The 25,814-nt window shown below is 42.8% G+C and overlaps 1 protein-coding gene across 2 annotated transcripts in view; it reads right to left on the bottom strand.

Moving 5' to 3' along the window:
* igsf3 (immunoglobulin superfamily, member 3) overlaps positions 1-25,814 on the bottom strand; it is a 52,435-nt gene that overhangs the window by 6,612 nt on the left and 20,009 nt on the right. For both annotated transcript variants that reach the window (XM_028992121.1, XM_028992122.1), the window contains exons 3-6: positions 13,601-14,020; positions 11,526-11,912; positions 10,786-11,193; positions 8,574-8,981 (exon numbers count right to left, since the gene is read on the bottom strand). In XM_028992121.1, the coding sequence (XP_028847954.1) occupies positions 8,574-8,981; positions 10,786-11,193; positions 11,526-11,912; positions 13,601-14,020 (1,623 nt within the window). The remainder of the gene's footprint in view (positions 1-8,573; positions 8,982-10,785; positions 11,194-11,525; positions 11,913-13,600; positions 14,021-25,814) is intronic.

Genomic DNA, 25,814 nt, shown 5'->3' with positions numbered 1-25,814 from the left:
CTCCATGCACAGCACACAACATGCTTAAAAAAGGCAGCTAATTTCTTCAAATTCATGTAAAAAGAGAGAGGAATTCGCCGAGCATCTTGTGAATGCATTAAAAAGGCCTCACATTGTCCCCATGATTCCAGATGAAATGTTCTGGACATTTTTGGACTCATCTTTGCAGTCATCTGAGAGATGAAATTTTTGAAAGAGCTTCTATTATCAACCTCATCCTTGGATCTGCGGTTTCAGTATTTGCAGACAGGGCTTTGTAGAGCATTAGAGTCATTTTACTCGACTGAAGGCATATAAAATGGGACCTTTAAATAAACATTAGTTTTATAGCATTCATTCATCCTACCTTTTTTTTTTGCCTGTCAAAATGATATTTGTAATGTTTCTTGGTTGATGTTCGTCTATTATCTCTGTTCAGCCTCCCTGCATAGGAACAGTTGCATCTCACGGTTCTTTGTGAACAGTTCATCGCGGTGGGGGTCTGAGAAGCCAGATAAGGTGCTGGCTGATCGTTGGCATGCTGCATTAAGCGGAGGGAAGGAGAGGAGAAAGGGGTGAAGAAAGCGTAGGCAGCTGAAGCGGTGAGTGCTTAGGGGAGTGAGGGGACAAAACCAGGCAGAACGCATGAGACAAGCGTGACGGGGACATTAAGACAAAAAAAAAAAAAAAAAAAAACATCTGAGGAGGAGGAACAGCTCTTTGAGCAGTGATTGATTTGGGGTGGTGGGTAAGTTTATTAAAAAACATGACAGCAAGAATGACTGCTAATACGAACAGCAAAGCCATGCAGCACTAAATTCACCGGCATAATGGGAATCTAATATCTATGGTAATGTGGCTAATGCATCCATAATTCTTTCATGTTTGTCGAAAATATCCAGTCCTATCTGACTATGTAATTACGCTTGGGGGAATTATGTGGGGTTGTTAATGAACCGGTCTGTCCTCTCCGCCAAAGTTAAATCCACCCTCCTGTACAAAAACAGTAGACACTGCCAATATGGCAATTAATAGTACATGTTGTCCAAAAAAAAAGGGAGTCAGGAGACAAACTTTTCTCTAGCCTCAACACCAGCAGCTCCGAGAACTATTGACAGCTGAGGGCAACACTCCCCTAAACATGGAGAAGCAGACCTAGATCTAGATTTTTATACGGCACAGCAAGAGTTTTGCAGATTTCAATTTGAGCAAGTAGCTTTCTCCAAGAAAAAGGGTTTCATTTGACGGGACTGCCTCTGAATACTTGAGCATGACCTCAAATCAATTGCGAAACCTGGACATGAAACTGGGTGTTTCTGCAGGACAATGATCCCAAACACGCATTCTGGTTTGTTCAGTTTACAACCAATTATGATAACATTAAACTTTTGGAATAGATACTTCCGAAGCCCCGAACTCAACCCTTATGGAATTATTTGGACCAGAAAAGCCGTTGCTCTGTGACTGACTAAAAGACTGCCAGTGGTCATCTATGCAAAGCACTATCACAAGCACTAGCAGAAAATGGGATTGTCGAAAAGTGAAAGTGAAGTGATTGTCATTGTGAAACACAGTTCAATTGATGCCAGAACCCTGACTGGTGGGCATGGGCACCCTTCAGAGCCCCATATGTTCAATATGCTTTTTCAGCAATTTGAGCTTCTTTTGGGCCACCTTTTGCTTAATTTTCATGGCATCAGCCTTTAATTATAGTATTAATCGTCATGATAGATGCTTAGATAGTGATTAATCTAGGTTGGGCTATTAGAATGGCAGCCATGCCTCTTGTGTTCAGGCATTTTGGGTTTGCCCGGAACAGAGTGGGTTATGAGCCACCCTCATTGTAAAGTGTCAGCAAGCACCTGCCAAGAGCTTCTCAATGTTCAGATTTGGCAAGTTGGCCCTGCACATTTAACCCATCACCCTTAGTGAGCAGTGGGCAGAGCGGTGTGTCTGAAACCCATCTCAGTAACTATCTCTTACGGTCTTAGGGGAACATAGTCACGCTGCAGAAACTCTGTTACCCCATACTGGCATCTACTACTCAAACAAGAGTGGTAGGTGGGCCATGGAACGCTGTTAAAAAGCTGACTTCATCTCTGCCCTTACTGCTCTCCACTTCCTGGACGTCTTGGCATTAACAGGTACTTAGATATCCCCTCAGAATACAGCTGCACCCGCTGGTGTCTCTTCTGCCTATAGTTTCACACCATGAGGAAAACTGGGAGAGGTGGTGCGAAGGAATTGGTCCTTCACACCACTGCCTCTCACACATCTTAAAATCTCTTTCTTTGAGTTCCATGACATCTTAGTTTCTTCTCTGGTGAGCAGCTTTCTCATAGTCATATATTTCCCTCTGGGGTCACTGGGAACCTTTATTGATGAATTGGACACTCTGCTCAGCAATCTTCCCATTAGACACCCCTTCAACTCTCCTGGGTGACTTCAACCTTCCACTAGACAAAATCCAAAGGTCTTGCCTTCTTCCCATCTTCTTCTTCCCTCTTTCTTTTTGGCCAACAGCAGCAGCTCTTCCACACACTATTTATGAAGGACTCTCACCACCCCTCAACATGTCCTGTTCTCCCTCCTACTGTCTGGCAGAACCGTAACTGCCAGATGCTGCAAGAGCTTCTTCCCCCAAGCAGTCAGAGCTCTCAATGCACCGCCATCACCAGAACAACGATAAACTCAACAACAAATCCACATTAAGCACCTTCTAACATTCTGCTCATTTTGCACATGTTTGTCTTGTCTTGTGTGTCCTGTTTGACATACGCAGCATATCCTCTTACAAGCATCCTAACATGATGTTGTCCTGTTAGTCCTTGTTCAGTGCACAGAAAAGTTTTACTTTTCTTTTATCGTCTCTGTACAGTATTTAAGTTTTAGTTAGTATAGTTTAGTGTATATATAGATATATTTTTTCCTTTCTTTATCATTTCCACTGTACTGTGTATACTGTTGCACTGACAATAAACCTCTCTTGAATCTTGAAAGGAGGGAATGTCCTGGATCTGTTTTTAAGTCGTCCCTCTCCACCTACCGACATTTTTCCCCACTCCTCTTCACGTCTCTGACCACCACTTTATGTTCTTCACCCTTACTCTACCTATTAGATCTAAGACTGACCATCCATCATTCATTCCACATAACCTTCACTCTGTCTCACCTTCATCTGTCTCTCCGTGGACCCTTACACATATTTCAACATCTGACTCCTTACCACCGGAGACAACTCACTTTCCCTTTCCATGGATCATCTCTGTCCTCTATCTTCCAAACCTAAAAAGACTTCTCCCCCTGGTCCCTGGCAATCTGAGACGTTGCGCAGCATCAAAGAGAACAAAGAGCAGCAGAGAGGAAATATAAAAAAAAATAAATCACAACTTGACTCGGACTCAAACCTACTGCATGCGGCCAGATCAGCAAAACTCTTATCTGTTCTTATTCTCCTCAACCTCTCTGCAGTATTTGACACAGTTAACCACAAGACTCTCTTGTCTATCCTGAAGAGATTTGGAATTCGGAGCTCGGCATGGCAGTGGTTTGCTTCCTACCTTGAGTGGTCTTACCAAGGATCCACGACTGTCCACTGGCATCCCTCAGGGCATCCCTCAGTACTTGGTCCTCTCCTTTTTTTCCACAAGATCACTTGGTGAGGTCATTCCCCCACATGGGTTATCCTACCACTACTTTGCCGACAACACACATTTCATCTTCTCTTTTCCTCCTTCAGATCTACATGCCACTTCTCTGCATGTCTAACTGACATTTCATCTTGAATGGCAGCCCATCATCCAAACTCCATCAAAATCCCATCAAAACTGGACTAATATTCATTCCAGCAGATTCTTCACCACTTCAGGATCTACCTATCTACCTGGACAATTCACAGCTCTCTCCTTCTGCAACTTCATGGATCCTTGGAGTTTACCATTACCATCCATAGTTTAATGAATATTATCACACTTCTACTTTATCTGGTTTGTGTCCTGTTATGACTAAGAAAATTTGGCATCTGTACCTCCTCGAAAGTTTAGTCAAAGTGAGATGATTATTCACTAAACATCTTTATCTTTACATGGATGCCAGTTATTGTATAGGACACCAATTAAAAGGTTTACTTTGAGACCACATGACTGCCATCAATGTTGTAATGGCGAAAGCAAAACTTGTTTGCTTCAATTTCTGGTTGCATAGCAGGAAATATTGTATGCATTATGGAGTAATCCATTAATAAAGCATTTCAGAAACAATCATGAAGCAGTGTGATGTACCTGGGTAAAATTCAGAATTATTGCTTTTTAAATGCAATCGTTTTATTGGGGTGAAAGGGAAGAGGGGAATTTTTGAAGGGAACTTGATTTGAACATGATTTCCCTTCACACATTTCTTATGAGACTAACAAAAAAGAATTAAACTCGATCAAGAACATACAAATTATTTCATATTCACATGCCACTGCTTTGGTTAAGAAATGATTTTCAGGGGTGTGGTGGAGGCACATGCAAGCTCCAACTCCACAAAATTTTAATCATAAACAAATAAGAAGAAAGAAAGAAAAAAAAATCCATCAGCAGTAATCATATTTCAGCAGCAAGCTAGCCTTTTGGACCACAGATGGTGAATGTCAGCCCATTTACACCCCATTCACCCTGACTTCTGGGTCATAATGAGGGGACTCATTAAGCATGTCTCATCTGTAAACAAAGGTCAATTATGGGTGTTCTGGGTGCTGGTTAATGAGGATATTGCAGTAGATGGACACTGAACCAGTCAGAGGGCCTCGGAGATTGAACAGACATGGCCATCTTAACACCAGGATGCACCTGGAGGACAGCTGGACTTTCCACACTCGGGAGGTGCAATATGTGGACCTTCTTTAACAGAGAGCTTGTGTGTCTATGCTATTTCATCATTCATTATAGGTGTGAATAAGTGAAAGCCCGTTGGCACAGAGCACCTCCACTAAGATGTTGGCTGAAGGAAGATTCTCTTTGCAGGCCAGCTGGAGCTCACTTTTATTCTCAGATAAAAACGCAGGTGGTGAGGAAAGCTCATCGGTGCCAACAGTCACATGGCTCCAGAGAGATGGAGACACCCAGACCCAGTTCTGACAGCAACTGAAGGCCACCAGCACTGAGACAAACACATACAGTCCTGCTACAGTGACGTACAGGCTTTATTCAGACCAAATGTCATATCATAATAATAATAATAATAATATTAATAATAATAATAATAATGCATTTGACACAAGACAAAATGGGACATAAACTGCATAGTGACAACAGAATTTATTGAGATTAATTAAGAGATGCATAAAAATATTGCCATTATAGAATATACTTCTCAGTGAACTAAATATTGACCTACTGCTATTTGCATATACACATCAAAGATGGTTGATTTATGAAAATCAGGTGAACTTTGGAACCACTGAAAGATCTGGAAGCCGGGAATATCTGAAGTCCCATGATATTACACAGGTGAAAAATACACCTCTATATCCATCTCTACACACACACACACACTCAAAACATGTTTTATTTCTAGTTTCTTTGCTCTGCACACACTTGGCATTCTCTCGATGAGGTCGTCACCAGAAATGCTTTTCACTTCACAGGTGTTCCTTATCAGGGTTAATTAGTGGAATTTCTTGCTTATTAATGGGGTTGGGACCATCAGTTGTGTTGTGCAGAGGTCAGGTTAGTACACAGCTGACAGCCCTATTGGACAACTGTTAAAATTAATATTATGGCAAGAACCAATCAGCTAACTAAAGAAAAACGAGTGGCCATCATTACTTTAAGAAATGAAGGTCAGTCAGTCGGGAAAATTGCAAAAACTTTAATTGTGTCCCCAAGTGGACGATCATTATGTTTGACCAAAAAGGAGAGTGATGGAGTGCTGCGGCAGTCACCGGACCTGAACCGAGATAGTTTGGGGTGAGCTGGACTGCAGAGTGAAGGCAAAGGGGCCACCAAGTGCTAAACACCTCTGGGAACTCCTTCAAGACTGTTGGAAAACCATTGAAGCTCATCGAGAGAATGCCAAGAGTGTGCAAAGCAGTAATCAGAGCAAAGGGCGGCTATTTTGAAGAAACTAGAATGTAAAACAAGTTTTCACTTATTTCACGTTTTTTGTTAAGTACATAACTCCACATGTGTTCATTCATAGTTTTGATGCCTTCAGTGAGAATCTACCAAAAGTAAATGGTCATGAAAACACATTGAATGAGAAGGTGGGTCCCAACTTTTGGCCTGTACTGTATGATTTTTACATATTGTGATGCTTTAAAAAGTTCTAACAGGCTTTTGGGTTTGGATACTGGAAGACTTTACTGACACCCCTGACCCCAGCTCTGTCACTGCCACCACCACAGCAGTGAGCCTTCTGCAGCAGTGCTGATACATTTTCTGTTAATCCCTCATCCTCAAAACACTTCAACTAATCCCACAACTTCAAACAGTAGAGGCAGCATGTGAAACGGCTAATGGCACTGCTGCTTAGAGACTATGTTCTCCCTCATTTATCTACATGTCATTTGCATTCATAACCACCAGCTACAAATAATGAATGGCACTACAAAACCACACAAAGAACAAGGAGAAGGAGTGGTGGATGAAGGGGAGAGAGCCTGACCTCTCGGTTCCCTCTGTTCCTGAGCCCTGAACCCCAGAGCCACAGCACTTCCACTGCGGCTCAGGAACGTTGCTTCTCTTCATGACCTGAAGCTGGGAAGAAGCTTCAAAAACAGGGCGAAGCAGCAACGTTGCACACAGTAATTATTTCACAGGTAAGAGTTACCTATAGTTAAGGGTTGCTAGATGCCTCCCCATTTACACGTTCACGGCAAGTCCCCTCATACATACTGAACCATGGTTTAACACTGTTCAATAATGTATCAAGTCAGACACACAATGATTTCACACATCATTACCCTGACAACAGTTTCAACTTTGAGACATTTTCAACCATTTCATTTAGCCAGAAGAGAAAAAGAAAAAAGCAAATGGAAATTTGAATGACTGGCTCACGTTATGCCTAGTGTGTGTGTGTGTGTGTGTGTGTGTGTGTGTGTGTGTACTATGCCAAAAAGAGCAGAATGTTTGACTTCTCGGGTTTGAGTTCATTCCACCCACCAGAGCAGAATGTCAGGCTGCTGCATAACACACAGCAGTACAGAAGAACTTTACACGTTCCTGCATGAGTTCCAAAACCGTGAAACTACAACTACATGTAAACCGACAATAAATAAAGTGATAGGGATGTAGGGATGAGCAGTAAAGTGTCATGCGTTCATTTCTCCCTGCTGTCTGGGCTGCTCTGTTATAGTGTTGATCGAATGCACAGAAGACTATAGCACGCACAGTCAGCAGAATCGGGCCTATTTGCTGACCCAGTCATATATCTACTATCTTTCTTGCCATTATTTGTGTATCAGTGCTGTGTATTAGTATAGTGAAAGGGCTCAATAACGTTAATATCTATTGTTCACTCTGTTTATTCGGTTGTTATTAGTTATTAGTCATAACTGTTTAGATCTGTCAGTACTGTACTCAGTTACAGTCGTGATTCATCAGTTAAAAGTGGCATTTCTTTATATAGTATGGTAGGTAAAGAGGCTACAACTCTCCTATTGAGGTGTGTGTGTGTGTGTGTGTGTGTATGTGTGTAATAGTCTATATGTACATGTACATATGCAGGAGTAACTATACATGGCATGGAGGTGGGAGGCCAAGGTTTTCTATCTAGAACTGATTGTTAATTTTCCAATGCATGATATCTGGGGTATATATCGGGAGAGACCCATGCACAGTCAGCAATCATACGTAAGAAAATGACAAAAAAAAAAAAAAAAAAAACTCATGTTGTTATTTTTTTTATTAAAAAGTAGTTTAATAGTTAAAAAGGTTCAATTACAATGGAAGATCTTGTAATCATTTTTTGTATTAAACTAATCATGGAAAACGGTGTAATTCCACTTGTATTGGTTCTGCCTATAATGTCTGTATAAACGTGTGTCTTGGCTAATGGTGTCTGACAACAGGGCTTGTTTCTTGAGTGGGAGACTCAAGTGCTCAATTATTAGAATAAAGGCAGAAGTAAGAGGTTTCTCTCTTTCCTCTCATCATTTCCTTCCTCCTCTAATCAGCATCCTTTGTGGGAGGAGCACGTAAACACCCCCCTCCTCCCTCCCTCGCATTCTTCTGCTGACCTGTCCTCCATAATGTTCCCTAGGGGACAGAGCTCTTGCCTTCACGCACAATTAAGACCGCGGCGCCTCAGCCAAGGACCGAAACTTATCAGCTTAAACAGAGAGCTCTTAGTCACGCAGGACTACGGACTCTACAAGCTCTCTTCTCACTGACAGTCACCCCCGCAAAAAGCCGACAGGAAGCAGCACAGAAGCAAAAATCACTACGCAGACCACCAGTGGGAAGTAAAAACTGTATTATAAAACCATAAAGTGTTAACACGCAACCGACAGCACAATCCAGCCCCTCTGGTTCAATGCATCTTGTGACGTAGAGCGCTATTCTTTTTGGGCCTGGGTCTCGTGAAGACGCCGCGTCTGGGGTGCTCACCTGGCTGCAGCACGCTGATGCCCAGAAGGTTGGAGGTGCGGTTGGCCACCTCCGCCCATGTGGCGTCATAGTTGCGGCGGTACAGAACAGCGACGCACTGGTACGTGCCGGCCTCCTTGCGGCCCGCCTGGGTGACGCTGAGGCGGAAGTTGGTATTGGCGGCCGAGTGGTCGACCGTGGTGCGCGTGCCCAGGCCCAGCAGCTGCTCGCCCCAGCGCAGCGTTCCGGACCGCGTGAACGTCACCAGGTCCCTGAAGTGGCCGTCGCCGCCAGCCTGCTGGAAGCGCCAGGTGACGGAGGCGGGGACGTTGGGGTTATGTCGCGGCTTCACGATGCACTGCAAGTCAAATGAGTCTCCAAACGTCACACTGGGGGTCCGTGATGAGGCAGAAACAAAGAAGGACGATTCTGGGAAGAAAAGAAAAAAGATTTGGTCAATGCAAAATAACTTATTCATTTGTCATCTTTCTGTGATTCCGGTTGTTTATTCCAGTAAAAGTAACTCTTTTATCATATAACTGTTTGTTCAATTCTAATTCTAATTAAACTGCTCCGCCCATCCTTATTCCACGCCCACCCACACAGGCTCAGGCACAACACTGTCCTCTCCTCCCAGCTTCTGTAAGCCTTGTTAAAACTGCATGAATTCCCACCCACCACCCTGAAACTGCAGCGTAGTCTCTGCCAGCATGAACTGATTCTTCATTAGGAAGAAAAAAACAGAACATACAGTAACAAGCAGGCGGAGATGAACGTGCACATCTGCCACGGTTCGCCCACAAACCCCAGAATGCAGTAGTCTGGGAGGAAGTTACGGGAGGTTTGTCCTTCTCAGTAGTCATATCTATTCGTATACAATAAATACATAAATAAATGACACAGCCATGCACTGTCCCATGGTGTAACTGGCACAGTTTCTTAAAATCTTACTCATTACTGTAAATTACTGTTGTCATGGCAACACATGTAATGGCCGTTCACCAGCCACTAACAGGATTTGCTCATCAGCTGATAACTGACATCATTTGGGTCAGTGGTGGCCCCTAGCGGTTAAAGAAGTGGCCCCGTAATCAGAAGGTTGCCGGTTCGAATCCCGGTCCGACAAGGTGCCACTGAACAAAGCACCGTCTCCACACACTGCTCCCCGGCCGCCTGTCATGGCTGCCCACTGCTCACTCAGGGTGATGGTTAAAAGCAGAGGACACATTTCATTGAGTCACAATGTGCTGTTCTGCAGTGTTTCACAATGACAATCACTTAACTTTCATTTCCAGGGGAAATTTAAATAGTAGAAATTAAAACTTTACACTTCATCTGCCTGAGCTTATAAAGTGCTCCTGTTTGACCTAATGTACAGTTGAGGCCAAATTTATTGGGCCCCAAGAATTATGGAACATCTTCCCAATGTTTGCAGAATTAAATATAATAAAAAATGAGGTGGTCAAAGTATTAGCCCCATATTAATTTTTGTTTTCAAAGCACACCTATATCAATTAAACAAACCACATTTCTGCAAAGAACACTGAATCAGTTACAGGGCACTGGAACACATGAGAGGGACAACTGTTACTCACGAAGGAAATAACGAGACAAAGGAAATCTGGAGCTCAGAAATCAGTGGGGGAAGCCACACTGCCATCTCCAAGCTGTTCACAGTGTCTAGAACTGCTGTACCTTGCATAAGAGCACAACTTAACTGGGATTTTAATACAAATAAATATACAAAAATAAAAAAAAAAAACACAGACGACCTCCGAGCCCAGCCCAAAAAAAAAAAAAAAAAAAACACAGACGACCACCGAGCCCAGATCCAAGCTGTGGCAGGTGTTCAAAGTGAACGTCCACGCTCAGAAACCATGCGATTTGGACCAGCTAGAACAATTTGTAATGGAAGAACAGGCCAAAATTCCTCAGGAGACCTGCGCCAACCTACTCTAAGAGACTGGTTACTTGTGGCTCAGAAAGGGCACACTATTGACTATTAGGGGGTTAATAATTATATTATTTGTATTGTATTATTATAATAATTGTATTATTAATAGAGTATTTGATTCCAAGATATCATCACTTGTTGTTAATGGTCATTTTGGTGGAGAATAGAGTGTTTCCTAATTTCATGGGGGTGAATCATTTTGGCATCAACTGTACCTGCTTTCATTTCAAATAAACCTACAGTTGACTGAGACCCGCGCCACGCCCGTGGGTCTCTTACCGACGGATTTGACGGTGACTGTACTGGAAGCTGACTTCTGCTCGATCTGCTGCCACGTTTCATCAGGTTCCGGAGTGCTCTGGATCCACTCGGTGGCGGTGCAGCGATACTGTCCGTCATCAGAGGGGAAGGAGTTGAAGAGTGACAGCACGTACGTGTCGAAGCGGACACGCTCCGACCGAATGTCACCGTAGCTGCTGCGCTCGCGGTACGTGGGACCAGGCCGGACGGTCCCATCCCGGTCCACACTGGCAATGGTGACGGCTGGCCCACTGCCCTGCCTGTCTGTCCACTGCCAAAGTACAGAGAGGCTGCCTATAGTGGAGCGGACAGTGCAGGTCAACTGGATGGCCTCACCCTCCAGAACTTCCGACGAGTTGCTGGACAAAGACATGGTCATATTGCTTTCTGCGAGGAGAAGACAAAAAAAAAAAAAAAAATCAGCATAAAACAAACCTACAAAATCAATATTTGACATCATGTGTTCTCAAAAAATGTAATTCCTCCAGCATTAACTGCTCATCTAAACTAAATCTCAGGTGGCCAACGGGAAGACAACAACGTGTTGCCTTTTTTTAATGAAAAGATCAGAAATATACCTGCATACTCTGTCTGGTTCAGCGTAATTGTACGTTGTTCAAAAACGCGCTGCATTAAAACCCAAAGGTTCCATTTACGCATTACATATTTAGCACCAGCCTCTGCACCGTGCATGAAATGAGGAAAAGTTTGCTACTCACTTAAAGGAGCAACCGTGATCTGGACATTGCGAGAGCGCTTGCTTCGGTCTATGAAGTCCCCGGTGAGTGTCTTCTCTCTTTCAGTTACTCTGCAGATGTACTTTCCGGAATCTTCCTGCTGGAGACGCTGCAGCTTCAGCAGGTGGACGGAGGCACTTTCCTTCCGAACAGTCATCAGCCCAGCAGCTTCACGGTCCACGTAATTTGAGCCCAGAATGGGCACGGCATCGGGTCCCACCACGGCCACAGGCGAGCTGCTGAAGACCCACGACACAAAGAAGAACCGCTCCGGAATGTTCTGAGCGTCAATGTTGCAACGGAGCTCCAGCGGCTCGCCTGCCGTGTAGGTCCGACGGTCCGTGTTCACCTGGATGCTGAAGTCCCGGTCTGAGGAGCAGAGGGACGGATAAGGAATATGAAACAACGCTTCTAACAGAAGATCTAACAGCGGTTTGGTGGTTCTGACATAATCAAAGAAGTTATTAAAAAGATAAAAAACTATTGAGGCTCAAGGCTGGTGTAATGTTTACTTGAACTAAATCAGATTTTTAATTACTCACTAAGTCTCCTTAGTGAGATGGAGTTAAAAGCACACAATTCTCATTCCTACTACACATACTTTCAAATGAAATGGAGGAGGTTTAGACCAAATTTCACTCAAACTGAAAAAGAATGAGATCAAAGAATGAGATCTAAGATATGCATGAAAAAATTCAATAAGTCAAACGTTTATGTTAGACAATGTTAGAAATAAAAATTTCTGTTAACAGAAAATGCATTTGCAAATCAGATATTTCACATACATTATCAATAGAGTAATATTTATAGCAGTCTAAAAAAGTGCATTAAAACCTTGTCTTTGGTCTACATTAATTTTATTAACACATACATCTCTCTTCATAAGACGGTCTTCACTTTGTCCCTCTTTACTGGACAGCCTTCAAACTGTTAGGTCCACCTAAAACAGCTCAAAGCTGCATCACTCTCCTTCTCTCTCTCTCTCTCTCTCTCTCTCTCTCCAGTTTCTTTAAATCAGACTCTCAGGCAGTGTGTCACCTCAGCGCAGTAACCGGATTTGCCTAAAGCAACTTAATCCCTCCCATGCCTTACGCATAATTCGCCTCATTGTCAAAGAAATTTCTGGTGAAGACCTCCCACAGCACCAACTTAACCTTCTCCCTCCGTTTCACGTTATTGTTTGGGCATACGTAATAGTAATATTAATATGGGGTATACTATATATATCAAACCCCACCACACTGTTGTTGAGTTAAAAGGAAAAGCATAACTTCCACGTAATGCGCAGAACAAGCTCAACGTAACATGTAGAGTAAGTGGAGGTTCCAAGAGCCCAAAACAAAAGATGATAAATGCTGCAGTCAACTGATGTAAAGAAAATAACAGATCATTTCCAGACAGAAAATCCCGGCCTTCCACCCAGGGATCAGTTCATTTGAACCTTGCATTAACTCGTATTGTTAAAGAGGGACGCAGGGAACCAGCCCTTGGGCCTGGAACCTGACAGTGTCAGGATCTCACTGTCCTGATGATGATACAGAGACACCACATCATGGAGTCATTAATGTCATATTAAATTATAGTTGGTGCCCTAAAAACAAATACTGATTTGACGCTACAGATGTGCTTCAAGGACACATCAAAGCATGTCTGCGTTCGGCCTGTGTGTGTGTGGCCGTGCGTCAGAGACCATGCTGTCAACTGAAAATGAAAGGGTGCAATAGACAAATCAGGAGTCACAGTAAAGTTCAAAAGCCAAAAGACTGCTTAGTCCCTAAAATATATATATATGTGTGTGTGTGTGACAGACAAAATACTGTAAAACTTTCTGTACACTAAAAAAGGACAAACAGGACAACATAATGTAAGGTGCTTGTAAGTGGCTGTGCATTTGTGCAGTGGGCTGGTTGAAGTACTATTACCGGGGGATTTGAACCGGCGACTCTGCTGTTCACCTCAGTAGGCCAGAGGCAAATTTACACCTGAATACATTCCAAAGCGAACTGAACCTGAACTGGGTAAAAAGCTGTGATGTGCACAGTGTGAAGAACCCTCACCTGTTGGCTGCACGTTGACCGTGGTCTTGTCCGACTGTTCGCGGCTGATGGGGAACCAGGACTGGTCTGGGTCCTGGATCCACTCCGACGCCTCGCAGTACAGCTGGCCCTGGTCGGCTGGCTGGATCTTGTAGATGGTGAGGCGGTAGGAGGTGGCACTGGTTTTGTCCAGCCGTAGGTCCCCTGAGGACATCCTCTGGCGGTAAGGGCCTCCGGGACGGAGCACAAAGTCCCTGGAGAGGGTGACCAGATCCCGTGGGGGAGCGCTGGGGTCTTCCAGGCTGCGTAGGTACCAGCCGACAGACAGGTGGGTGTGCTGGGAGGTCAGACGGGTCACCTCGCAGGTTAGCTGCAACGTGTCCCCCTCTACTTTGGAGAGCATCTGTGCCGGAGATGTCACGGTCAAGGTATCTGGAATAACTGCAGAAGAGAAGAAGTGTCTTAGTTAGAGACAAAAAAAAAGCGCCCCCTCACGCCCTCAGTAACATCGAAATACCTAGAAACGCAACCTCAAAAGGTCCAAATGCGAGTACATGTACACAATCGCAAACCATTAACACCAAGGAGCGATTAGCTGCAAACGCTGACACGACGCCATCCTCGATTATCACCACGGCAACACATCCACCCTGCATCTACGCGCGGCAGGACTAGTGGCAGCCGCTGGCGATACAGGACCCGGCGGCGGTCCACGAACGCCCGCTAACCACCCAACGTGTCACGCCGGATTACGCTCCCTGCATTAATAAACCATCGGCCTCTGTACTACAACAGCTTCGCGTAAAAATAGCCCATCCTATTTATCCAGCGATATAAATAAAAGCAGGGCATTTAAAACGCGGCGGCGGAGCGCTTACGCAAGCAGCCCAGATTCGGCGCTTCAGGAGGAACCTGCCATTTCAACAGCGGCGGAAAGCTCCAGAAAACACACACACACACCCCCCCCGATCTTCAGTGATCTGCTGTCAGGACGTAAACACGAGAACCTCCACAGATAAACGGCACCCCTTCTCTGTACGACTGGGCCCGCAGTTCTGAATCGGAGCACAGACTGCGAGCCAGGCCTTCTTATCAGCAGTCAGTGCTTGACCTCACAGAATGCTCTTCTGGAAGAACGGCCCAGAAGAGCAGAAGCTGTAACGCAATTAAAAGCCGACTTCGGCAAATAGTTTGGATCTGTCAACTAGACAATACTTCTTCAAAGATTCAATGACATGAAAATGGCACTTTGTGAGGTTATTTAACATTAATACGAGCTCCCCCAGCCTGTCTATGGTCCTGCAGTGGTCAGGAAATGGCGATAGGTGTAAAGCGTGCTTTGGTCATTCTGCTTCACCGTTCCGAGAGCGGCAGCTCATATGGTTGGGTTTTGAATTTGTCCCCTTATGGAGTCATAAGGGGAAAGGTTACCTCCCATTCCTCATGCTTTTAGCACAGAGAATTTCCCACCCCTCCCATAAAACATTATCTCAATCAACCATCATGGCTTGAAAACAACTCTGAAGAACCAGTGGCTTAATTTGATCTTTTCTGGAAAACCGCTGACCCGACTTCCTGGTTGCAACAAACATTGTGGTTGGTGAATGGTGTTGATGACGTAATTTCCGTGAACGCCTGCTTACTTCTATAGGTTGCTTTCCTCCTCGTCCCGCCTCCCTCCACCTCATTAGCATTTAAAGCTACAGACACCGAAACGGTGCGTCCTGGGAAATCTCATTGTGGCTGTAATTCTGCATTATGGCTGAATTTCGGAAGAAACAATTAGGGGACCAACAAGACCGATATAAAATTATATTAATTTATTCCTTTTTTGTTCTTTATTTGGATTTAGGTTGTTGCGTCCTGCAACTACTTCTTGTGCATTTACCTTTGCCAAGCAGGTTCACTTCCATTGTACACTAGTGAACCGGAGCGATTAGTCCTTCCATTTTAAAAAAAGAAGAAGAAACCTGCGTGTTAAGCTTTTAGTCAGTACGGAAAGTAATCCCATTTCGTTCATCTTCCAAAGAGTAACTATGCAGTAGTTCTGGAGGAGATGTGGTAGATGAACCGGGTGTTGGTCTCTTTCAACACTTTAAATGTTGTATTCCTGCTCAGAGAACAACACACATAATGCATGTAAATCAATATTTCACTAAATGTTTCACATTTGGCTTTTCAGCCTTCAGCGTCCACCCAGAGTGACTTACAAATCATGCAGGGACAGTCCCCCGGAGACACTAGTAAGTGGGCTTTTTAACCTGTGACTTTGCTACTACCACCCTGTTAAAATTGCTTGCAGCTTAGATTCAATTTGAATGGTGCCAAAGACACACACACACACACACACACACACACACACACAGTACTGTGTTCACCCTGTATGAGAGAACCTGTAACCCTCATGCAGAATGTCTCACATTTCTGTGTTATAATCTGTGGACCAAGTTTTTTTTTTTTTTTTTTTGTTCGATCTCTGGATGTAGCTACTCTAATGGCTGAAATACTTGTATTGATTACTGTGGCTTTCACAGCCCCAAAACCAGCAGCATTACAGTCACAACAGAAAAATAAACCATTCTACATACTAACCTATCTAAAGACAAATCTGATCTGTTGTTACCATAGCAACCCCCTGCTCTCCTTTTCTTATAGGATACCCTGGTAACAGCACCCCATTGCCATGCCAACACAGTACTCTTTCTTTATATATGTATAACACTGTACAATAGATCACTTTCAGCAAGAAACTATTTAGAGAGGATTTTAATGCCAGAGGATGTTTGGAGCCAAAGAGTTCCTGGATTCATGTTTGGAACAACTGGAACAATCCCACAACACCCTTTTTCATCCATGAGACAGAAGTTGTGATTCAAATTACAGGAAATACCATTCTGCCTAGACGCGGTCCTGCACACGTGTCATTGTCACTGTCTGTGAATCCAGCATCTGTGGGTCAGCTGCACCCTGTTCAAGCTGGTGGCTGGCATTAAGCCACCAGAATGCACATACAGATGACATCGATCATATTTGTCACTGCAACCTTATGACTCCTTGTGTGAGCACGAGACCGGTATCGGTGATTCAGGACTTTGCTAAAGCTACTAATTATCACTTTCACTGCGGAAGCACACAAACTACGTGGGCAGAATGCTCAGAGCTCATGACATCAAACTCACTCTTCCTGTGCATTAGCACTAATGCACAGGAAGACGGTCCAAACTCCTTCCAGCAGGGCCGGCAGTCAGAGCACCCACCCTGAGATAGTGGAGAGCAAAACATGACAAGTCTTAACACACATCTCTCTCGTTCCATGATCAACACGCATTATTAGCACATGGATTTTAACTGCCATTTGCAGTCCGAATTCCCTATTAAGGCTGGAGAACAAAGAAAGAGATGAACACACAAAAAAAAATATCCAATGATATTTTACGCTTTCCTCACTATCCGCTGTAGGTCTTGCGGTCCGATACGGTGCAGTTCCCAAAAGAGGTTTGTACCTCAATTCTGAGTGCATGACACTCCATGTCCCAACCTCATTTCACACAACTGCAGAGCCTGCATGATATGAACTGACTAGTGTATGATCGAGATGGAGGCTATAAACATAATCTTCTACTCTGCTTTTGATGTTGCGTTGCATTGTTACTGTGCCTTTTTTATGCAAATAGGCTGGCGGTGTCTCCATGCTTTAATAATGCCGTATCCCGGTGGAGGTGGTCTGATGTATTGCTGCCATGACAGACTCATATAAGTAAAGCCAGCAGCCAAACGGAATGCTGCCGAGATGCACAATATGATTTGATTGTGCCTGTGTGCAATTATGACTGTAATACAGCGCATCCTTCATGGATTTTGTGAGAGTGCATGAAGGAGACAGAACTATCCAGGTGACAAAAATAATAATAATCCACATTACTTGTAGTTGAATTTCAAGACACTCAATGACACCTTGCAGACACTCAGAATACTAAAGCTAATAGAAAAAAAACATATTAAAGGCAAAATACAACTCTACAAGGGTGGCCAGGTTTGACGAGGAGTGTGAGTTTTGAGGGACGGGAAGGTACGAAGAGCATCAGTGTTACATATATCAGACGGAAGAGAGTTCAAAAGGCCCAAAACTCCACAGACAGGCAAGCGGAATGTGTTGTAAGGCTGAGAATAGAAGGGTATAACACACACACACACACACACACACACACACACACACACACACACACACACACACACACACACACACACACACACACACACACACAGAGTGTGTTCCGGAAGCTTGACAGGTAGGAGGTCCCAGCTCGCAGGTAGACATTTTGATTTCTCCTGATGATGGTGCTCAAAAGTATTAATTCATTATCCATCCAAGTGAACCATAGCACAACCAAAATATTTTTTGCAATGTGTTAAGTGATAACTTGCCCACAGGTTTTATAACGATGCATCATTCTAAACCCATATAATTTAGCCTGGTGTGTGTGTGTGTGTTTAAAGTGTACATTTTTTTTTATATATAAAAAGCAGGAAATAGACTGATTCATCTTATCGGTGGGTGGGTGGAAAGGGTGGGGATATGATGTTCAGAAAGAGACACAGGCTAACAGCTCAACAGCTAAACTCTCCTTTAAAGTTTCTATGTGTAGGTGTGTGTGTGTGTGTGCATATGGGGACACATCAAAACTGGCAGGGCAGGGACCAGAGAAACCACATGACACTATAGCAATGGAAAAAAAAAAAAAGATGGAAAGCTTCAAACGCTCTCTAAACCCTACATCTTCAGAGGGGACACTCCGTTTCACCATCCAAGATTTCCATGTTACAAGAATAACGTACATCTGTGCATGCACACGCCATATGTGTCTGTATCTACACTACCAATCAAAAGCCTGGACACACCTACTCTGTAGCGGTTTGGAGAGCAAGATGGAGCCATGCTGAGGAATCCAAAGCAAGAAACATATTCAGTATTTGTTGTATCAGGAGAGAGTGAAGTATGATGGGTGGTAGTAACCTAGTGGGTGAACCAGAAGACCCAGGTTCAAATCCCACCTTTGTGTCCCTGAGCAAAGGCACTTAACCCTAACTACTGATTGCAAGTCGCTCTGGATAAGGGCGTCTGAAAAATGCTGTAAATGTAAATGAAAGTGATGAATCTGTTTAAAATCTTTTTACATTCATGGCTGCCTTCTTCACTATTGTAATCATCATCAAAAGCCGCTTGATGAGATGCTCATGAACATGACTGAATGATAAGAAAGTGCTCAGCATGAACCTTCAGGACTGTTGGAAACAGTCCCCATTGTCCAACTCAAGGTGGAGGAGAGAAGACAAGAATGTGAAATGCTGCCCTCACAGCAAACGTTCCCTGGTATAGAGAGACACAAATGTTTAACTTTTCGGTTATTACATAACCTCATGTTTTATTTCAGTCACGTGTCTTCAGTGTTGTTCTATAATGCAAAAAAATGCAAGATTCCTAAGTTTAGGTGTTCAAAAGTTCGAAATTTGACTGGTAGCGTTTTTTTTTTTTTTTTTGCTGTACTTGGTTAGTCACATTTCCAACGCGCTCATCTGCGCTTAGGGCACAGCACCAGCGTGGCATCAAAGCCACATGTGAGAATGTGTGACTTCAAAAGGCGCTTTTGTTAAATACTGGTGAAATAAAATAAAAAAAGATGCTACTGCTGCTTTTCAACCTAGTGGCTACATGGCAGTTATTGATCTGAACATACGTAAAAAATAATAATAATAACCTAATACAAACATTAGTAATAATTATTGAGTGATAGTCGATTATCATTCAAAAAATTACCACAAACACCAGACCCCCAACCAGACCCCCAAAACCTCATGTATTTAAGAAACGTGTGTGTGTGTGTGTTCACACAAATCTGTCTCCATTTAACAGAGGTAGTCAAAGAGCAATGAAGTGCGAGGTAAGAGTTGATTAAAGCACCAATGCAAGTAGATGAGGTGTGAATTTTTGGACTTTGATGGTGCTCCACCATGGGGGTGTGGGTTCCTCCTTCATCTCTTACCTGGGCCCCAGTCCACCTCCCGGCTGTTCATATCAGATGTTGTATCATCTCTCCTTTCTGAAGATCCAATTATCACTTCTCTGCTTCACACCCACACCTCTACCCCACATTCCACCACAGACTCCTCCCGTCCATGAAAGTGGAACTGTAGAAGTGCGGCCCCGTACTCATCTTCCTCCCTCACCGCACGTTACAGCTTAGCAAAATGTTTCTGTTGTTCCATAACGCTTCTGGTGTGGCCTTACAGAAGCCTTCAGGTTGAGCTGACAAAAGCACGAGCAGAACTCTCCACGGACCAGACCCAATAACCTGCATCTCCACTACACTCAGGATGCTTCTCCTCACACTTGACACGTCGGGCAGGAGAACGGATGTTGGCGTTCACTGAAGCGATTCTGTCATATTTATTCAGAAAGCATGTTTATTTATCATTATTATAATAATGACTAAAACACTGGTGTGCATGTACATCTGTTAAAAGAACCACCGAACTGAAGTGAAATGTGTGTACCTGTGGTACACGTTAGATGCAGCTCTTTTCAACGTCATATATTCAGATTTCATGCAAGTGGTTCTCAAAATATTTCCAGGGCCTCCTCATGCCCACCTTCCCCAAACAACCACACATCATATTAGATTCAGCCCCACATGGGGTTTCATGATCATTACAACAGAGGCCTATGTTATTTCTGAACTAAATGAAACTAGAAAAACAGGCTGAATAGTCTGTAGGGGAAATGTGTGCATGTTTGACGTGCTCCGATCGATCCAAAATCCTATAAAAAGGGTGGAATTTCTGCGAGGAAGTAAATGAGAAGCGGTGGTCCACAGGGGCTGGGATTGTTTGTGGTGATAATAACAGGATTCGGTGAACAGGGGTGTTAAAACAGACCTTTTTACACACAGTATGCTTTTCACAGCTAATGGCATGGTAATTATATCCCATCTGGAAAAAAAAAAAAAAAAAAGAGAGAGAGAGAAAGGGTGACCATAGCAACTCCTTCCTTTTTTTCATTTCATTTTTACTGAGCAGGGGTGATGCTCTGGAATTTCTTGTTATTTTTTTTTTAAAGACTTCATAAATATTACATAACAGCTCTTGGTGAATAAAAATCAATGCTGTATTTAAAAGAAACAACAAATGTTGAAGTATTACTGAGTAACAGTCAGGCAGAATGACGGAAAACGAATGTCGTCACAAGGATGGCTCTGATGTCACTGCAGCAACACAATCATCTGCTGATGTCACAATGGAGCCATTCTCCTGTAAACAGTTGGCCGATTGACCTGAACAATAGACAACGACATTCTTCGGGTCAGACAGCTGTCACTCACTCCCCCACTGCCAGTCTGACAGACGTACAACTGTGACCCAACACAGAGTCCAGAGGACAGCTGCTTTCCTCGAGATGAAAGACAGCAAAAATGCATGAGAGAATATATTATATTCTTGTAATAAGCGATTGGAAATGAATGGAATGGACAGAAATAAAATGACTATTAAATAACCAAGCGTGAAAGCCTATTGCAGTAAGGTTTCTGATTCTCAGATATTAACCATAATGGAGCAAGAAATCAAAGTGAACAAAGCCTTGCAAACACAATAGTCATGTGAAAAAGTAAGGACACCCCATAAAAGTTTAAAAAATAATTTGTGTTCAAATGTGTACATTACTGTGATGTACATGAATCATTTCAAAATATGAATATTTATATATATACACACACAGACACACACACACACATACAGAGCAGTGGTAGGATAACCCATCTGAGGAAACGCTTCGCACTCTTGTTTGAGAAGTAGATGACAATATGGGGTAGATGAGGTTGTTGGTAACAGAGCCTCTGTGGTGTGAAAATGTTCTCCTGAGCCTGTAGGAGATCTCACTGAGACTATCATCATGTGCTTCAGACACATGATGGCAATTTGGTAAAATGGAGAAGGTGAAAATGAAAGATTAAGAGAAAAGGTACTAGGTTTGGATCAACAAATGTTAAAGTATTTGACAATAAGATCAATTAACACCGAAACTACCAGTGACTGACCCTGTGCTCAAGCTAATGATGACAACACACAGTCTACACAAATATGCAACACACAATTGTTAGTCCTACACAATCCTACAACTGAGATTTTAAACAGACAGTAAAGAAAGTGCAGATTCCAAACTTTACAGAAGAGACAGATGCAAAGATGGACTTGAAAGACGGACTTGAAGCACATCACACTGAAGTGTGAGACCACATAATAGGGGACGTGTCAACACAGTCCTGTGTGTGAAAGCAAGATGGTAAAAATGTCCTGGTTTGCTGCATAAGGACCTGGCCATGACATTTCCATACATAGAACCCACTATGAATTCTTTATCGTATCAGAGGCTGCTCGACGGCAATGTGGCACCGTCTGTCTAAAAGTTAACGCTGAAACGGAAGTGGATGACGCAGCATAACAACAACCCAAAATATTGCAATAAATCTACCAAGCAAATAGTTTCTGGAATTTCCAAGACAAAGCCTGGATCTGAATCCTCCTGAGATGAGGTGGTGTGGTGTTCAATTAGACTCAAACTGAATCAAATTTATTTAACGAAAAAACAAAGCTCTTCATGGAAAAAAAGTGATTTTATTGATTATTGATTAAACGGTACAATAGCAAGTTTCCAAAATGCAAAATGAGTCAAGTTGTAAAAGTTTGTAAAAAAAAAAAAAAAAAAAGTGTTTGAAATAACTACTCCAATCCAGAAGTCTTATTATTCAGGGTACCAGAATAGCGCCTCATTTGTTCAGGGCCTGGTAATGATGAGTGCTGCTGTCGGGAAAGCAAGACGTCCCATCTTTATCAACTGGTACAATCTTATCTTCAAAATCTTTGTAATGGACAGATTCTTGTTCTCCATGAGGTTTGAGGATGTCAAGTTTAGGAGAAATAGAAAAATAGAGCAAACAGCCTCCAAAGGTATTCATTTTCTTTGTTAAAATGTATATTATATCCTCATATTTTGGAATATTGAGGTCTATAGCAGTCGCAGAAGCATTTCACTGCATATCATACAGTGTATGACTGTGTGTATGTGCCAAATACAATTTGAATTTGAATTCCTACTCATAAAGTGTATATGCTTTACATGCATTCATTTGCATAACACCCCCTCTTTCGTTTCTTTGTTCTATATTGGTAAGTGGAGAAAATTCTTATGGGAATTATCCTATATGTTAATATGATAGAATATGATAGCCAGCAGGATTCTATGGGTTGGTAATATTTCCCCTGCTGGGTTTTATGTTTAATACTGAAAATTTAGCTTAAAGAGCTTGTTTCTTATTCACATCATTTCGCTTTAAAAATGAATCTTCAGAAATGATTCTTTTCAACTATTCTAATATCACTATTCTCATATTATGGCTTCCGACAAAAGAATGCACAGCAGGCAGATTTAACAAGAAACTTGAAAAAAAAAATCCACTTTAAAGAATGTGGAAAAACACATAATTTATTCACGGGATGAAAAGACAGCAGCGAGTAAAGCAGAGGTGAGAAACAGAAAGACAGCAAATTGGAACGAGGAGCAGGATTTAATGTGAACCGTGGGGATCTCATGTGGAAGACGGATCTCGCCGGGTGGCTGAGGACGTCTAAGCATTTCTGCTCATCAAAGGACCTTCAAATCCTGAATATAACTGTGCGGTCCAATCAGAAGCTGCAGCATTTTAAGCAACTGAATATTACGTGATGAGCAATCAGACAGCCAAAGATGCAAATGTCCAAGAGTCTGAAGAAATATCTTCAACTACTGAAAAAAAAAAAAGCTGTGCTCATTTATATTGATGAGGAAGAGCTATTCTCCACAGCAGGTGAAACACGTACAAACACTTCGTTTCACACATATGTTCTTAGTTTGTTTTTTTTTGTTTTTTTAGAATATTCCGCAATTCAAAGAAATGGACATACATAGAGAATCATACTAGAATCACAGTTAATATATAATTTAATGAATGTAGAAACTGTCTAAACAATTATAAAAGTATAAAACAATTTATCATACAAGCTGAGATGAATACATTAAATGATTAATATATTTCTTAGTAGTCAAAGGAGTGGTTCATTAAAAAAAAAAAAAAAAACCGAAGAGTCAGGTGAAGCCTCCATCATAATTATTTGAAGTTCGATACACACTCTATGCACCAATACAATTAGCAAACCTTTGAATTGAATTAGTCACGCCGGCAGAGCTGTGAGAACTAGATTTGTCCAAAGCAAATGGGGATTTCTTTTTCCCCTAAAAATAAATACATTCAAACCACTCCACAGTGAGGACTGCAGAATCAGTCCTGGCAAATCCAGGCCAAAATATCAACAGTTTCCATGAGACACTAACATGATCTGATGGTAACCATTCTAAAACTAGACATGTCAGTCAGTAAGATATCAGACACACCGAGCCAAAATATCATTTAAATAAGCCAAAATATAACTGTACAGCCAGAGTGACGGGAGCAGGAATTGAACCTGATAACCAACGGTGAAATATGATGGTGGAAAATCAGCAGGGACCTCATAAGGGGAAAGGCCCCCCCCCCCTAAAAAAGTAGCTCCGCTGGCTGTCATGGCTTCCAAACGTGTGGTTCGGTGATTGGATCTAAAAATGAGCACAAATGTTTTTTTTTTTTGTTTTTTTTTTTTAGTTCAGTACCGTGAGACTGAACCAGTGGGTTCATTTAATTTTTTCTGGAAAAGTGCAGACACGACTTCCTGTCTGCACCAGATATTGCCGTTGGTGAATAATGCTGATGACGTCGTTCCGCGAACGCACCCCCACTTCTATAGGCCGCTCTCCTCCTCCTTAACAGATTCTTTTATTGTAACTCACAGCTGTGCCGGGCAGAGGATTCATGGACTAACAGAAACGCAGAGACTTTCTTGGAGGTTGGCAAGCCTGAAGTGTATTTCTGGCAACACACACCTCTCTAGGGACTGAAGCACAGCAGCTTAAGCATGGACATGTTGGCTTCACGGACGAGGAGGAGAAACATTTAAACTGGCATCCTTCTCAAACCACACATGTCAATTCAAACTTTTGAATCGGTAACTCTTTAAAATGCACAATACTTTTCAAACGGCCTTAATCATGACAGCCTGAACTGTGGGGTTATTTCATTAATGAATCATTTATGGATAAATTAACAACACCAGAGTTGTTCACCTTCTCACTACCAGAACCTCACAGCAGCAAGGACACACACCATGGCCTAAACCCTGCTCCACCCTTAACATTAAAATGCAACATGGAACCCTCTTTCTCGGTTTTGATTTTTCACCTACATACCATACCAGACGGTCACTTACTACGGTAACAGAAGTGCCTGCTATCTCTGGTAAACATTTGGGCTCGGGTCACTGATGCCATCAACCCTTGGCCAACTTCAGAGTGGGCCTGCTTGACCAGTGCTCATCCTCCAGAGTGGTCAGACTTTAGATGTAACCGACCAATGCCAAGTCCTGCGTAGAGCTTGGTCACTTGATCTCATGACACCCATCTGAGATTTCCTCCTCCGCTGCTAGCACAGAGCTTTCGAGGCTGTGCAACCGCAAACACAAGAAAGCAGATCATCTGCTTTTCATCCCGCTACATCACTGTCCCTCTAGGCAGATTTCCACCACAGGAACTCGGGGGACTTTCCAGGTGGCTAAAAAAAGAGACAGAAATTGGCCCCTTCAGCCCATTACAGTGAGTGCAGAATTCCTCAGACTCACGTCTTGAAATGATAATCGGGGACTGAAACGGATTCTACACAAATGTGGGAGGATTGCTCCTTTATTTTTCAGATTGTAAAATTGATAACTGAGTAAAAAATAAAAAACAGCATTAGTTAAGTGTCTAGTAAACTTGACATTTATGTCAGCTACATAGTTCATATAAAACAACTCATTGATCCATTAACCTCAATTTAACAAGAATGAGGCCAGGACAGCCCGGTAAATCCTGTTTGGTCATTACATATATGTGGTGTGTGTGATATGGCTGGATTTATACTAATGAGACAGCTCCGCTGTGGTGGGAGATGATACTGATGGCAGTTCTATGGATTTTGAGCACAGACCCACAGAGCAACTACTTTTTAGTTCAGAATCAGAACCCTACAAAGTGAGAAATTACAGCCATATTCATTTCATGATGTTCGGAATAACTACA

Source organism: Denticeps clupeoides, chromosome 9 (assembly GCF_900700375.1).
Source record: "Denticeps clupeoides chromosome 9, fDenClu1.1, whole genome shotgun sequence".
NCBI classification, from domain to species: domain Eukaryota; kingdom Metazoa; phylum Chordata; class Actinopteri; order Clupeiformes; family Denticipitidae; genus Denticeps; species Denticeps clupeoides.
The sequence above is the reverse complement of the archived record's forward strand: the minus strand, read 5'-3'. Positions and strand labels throughout refer to the sequence as shown.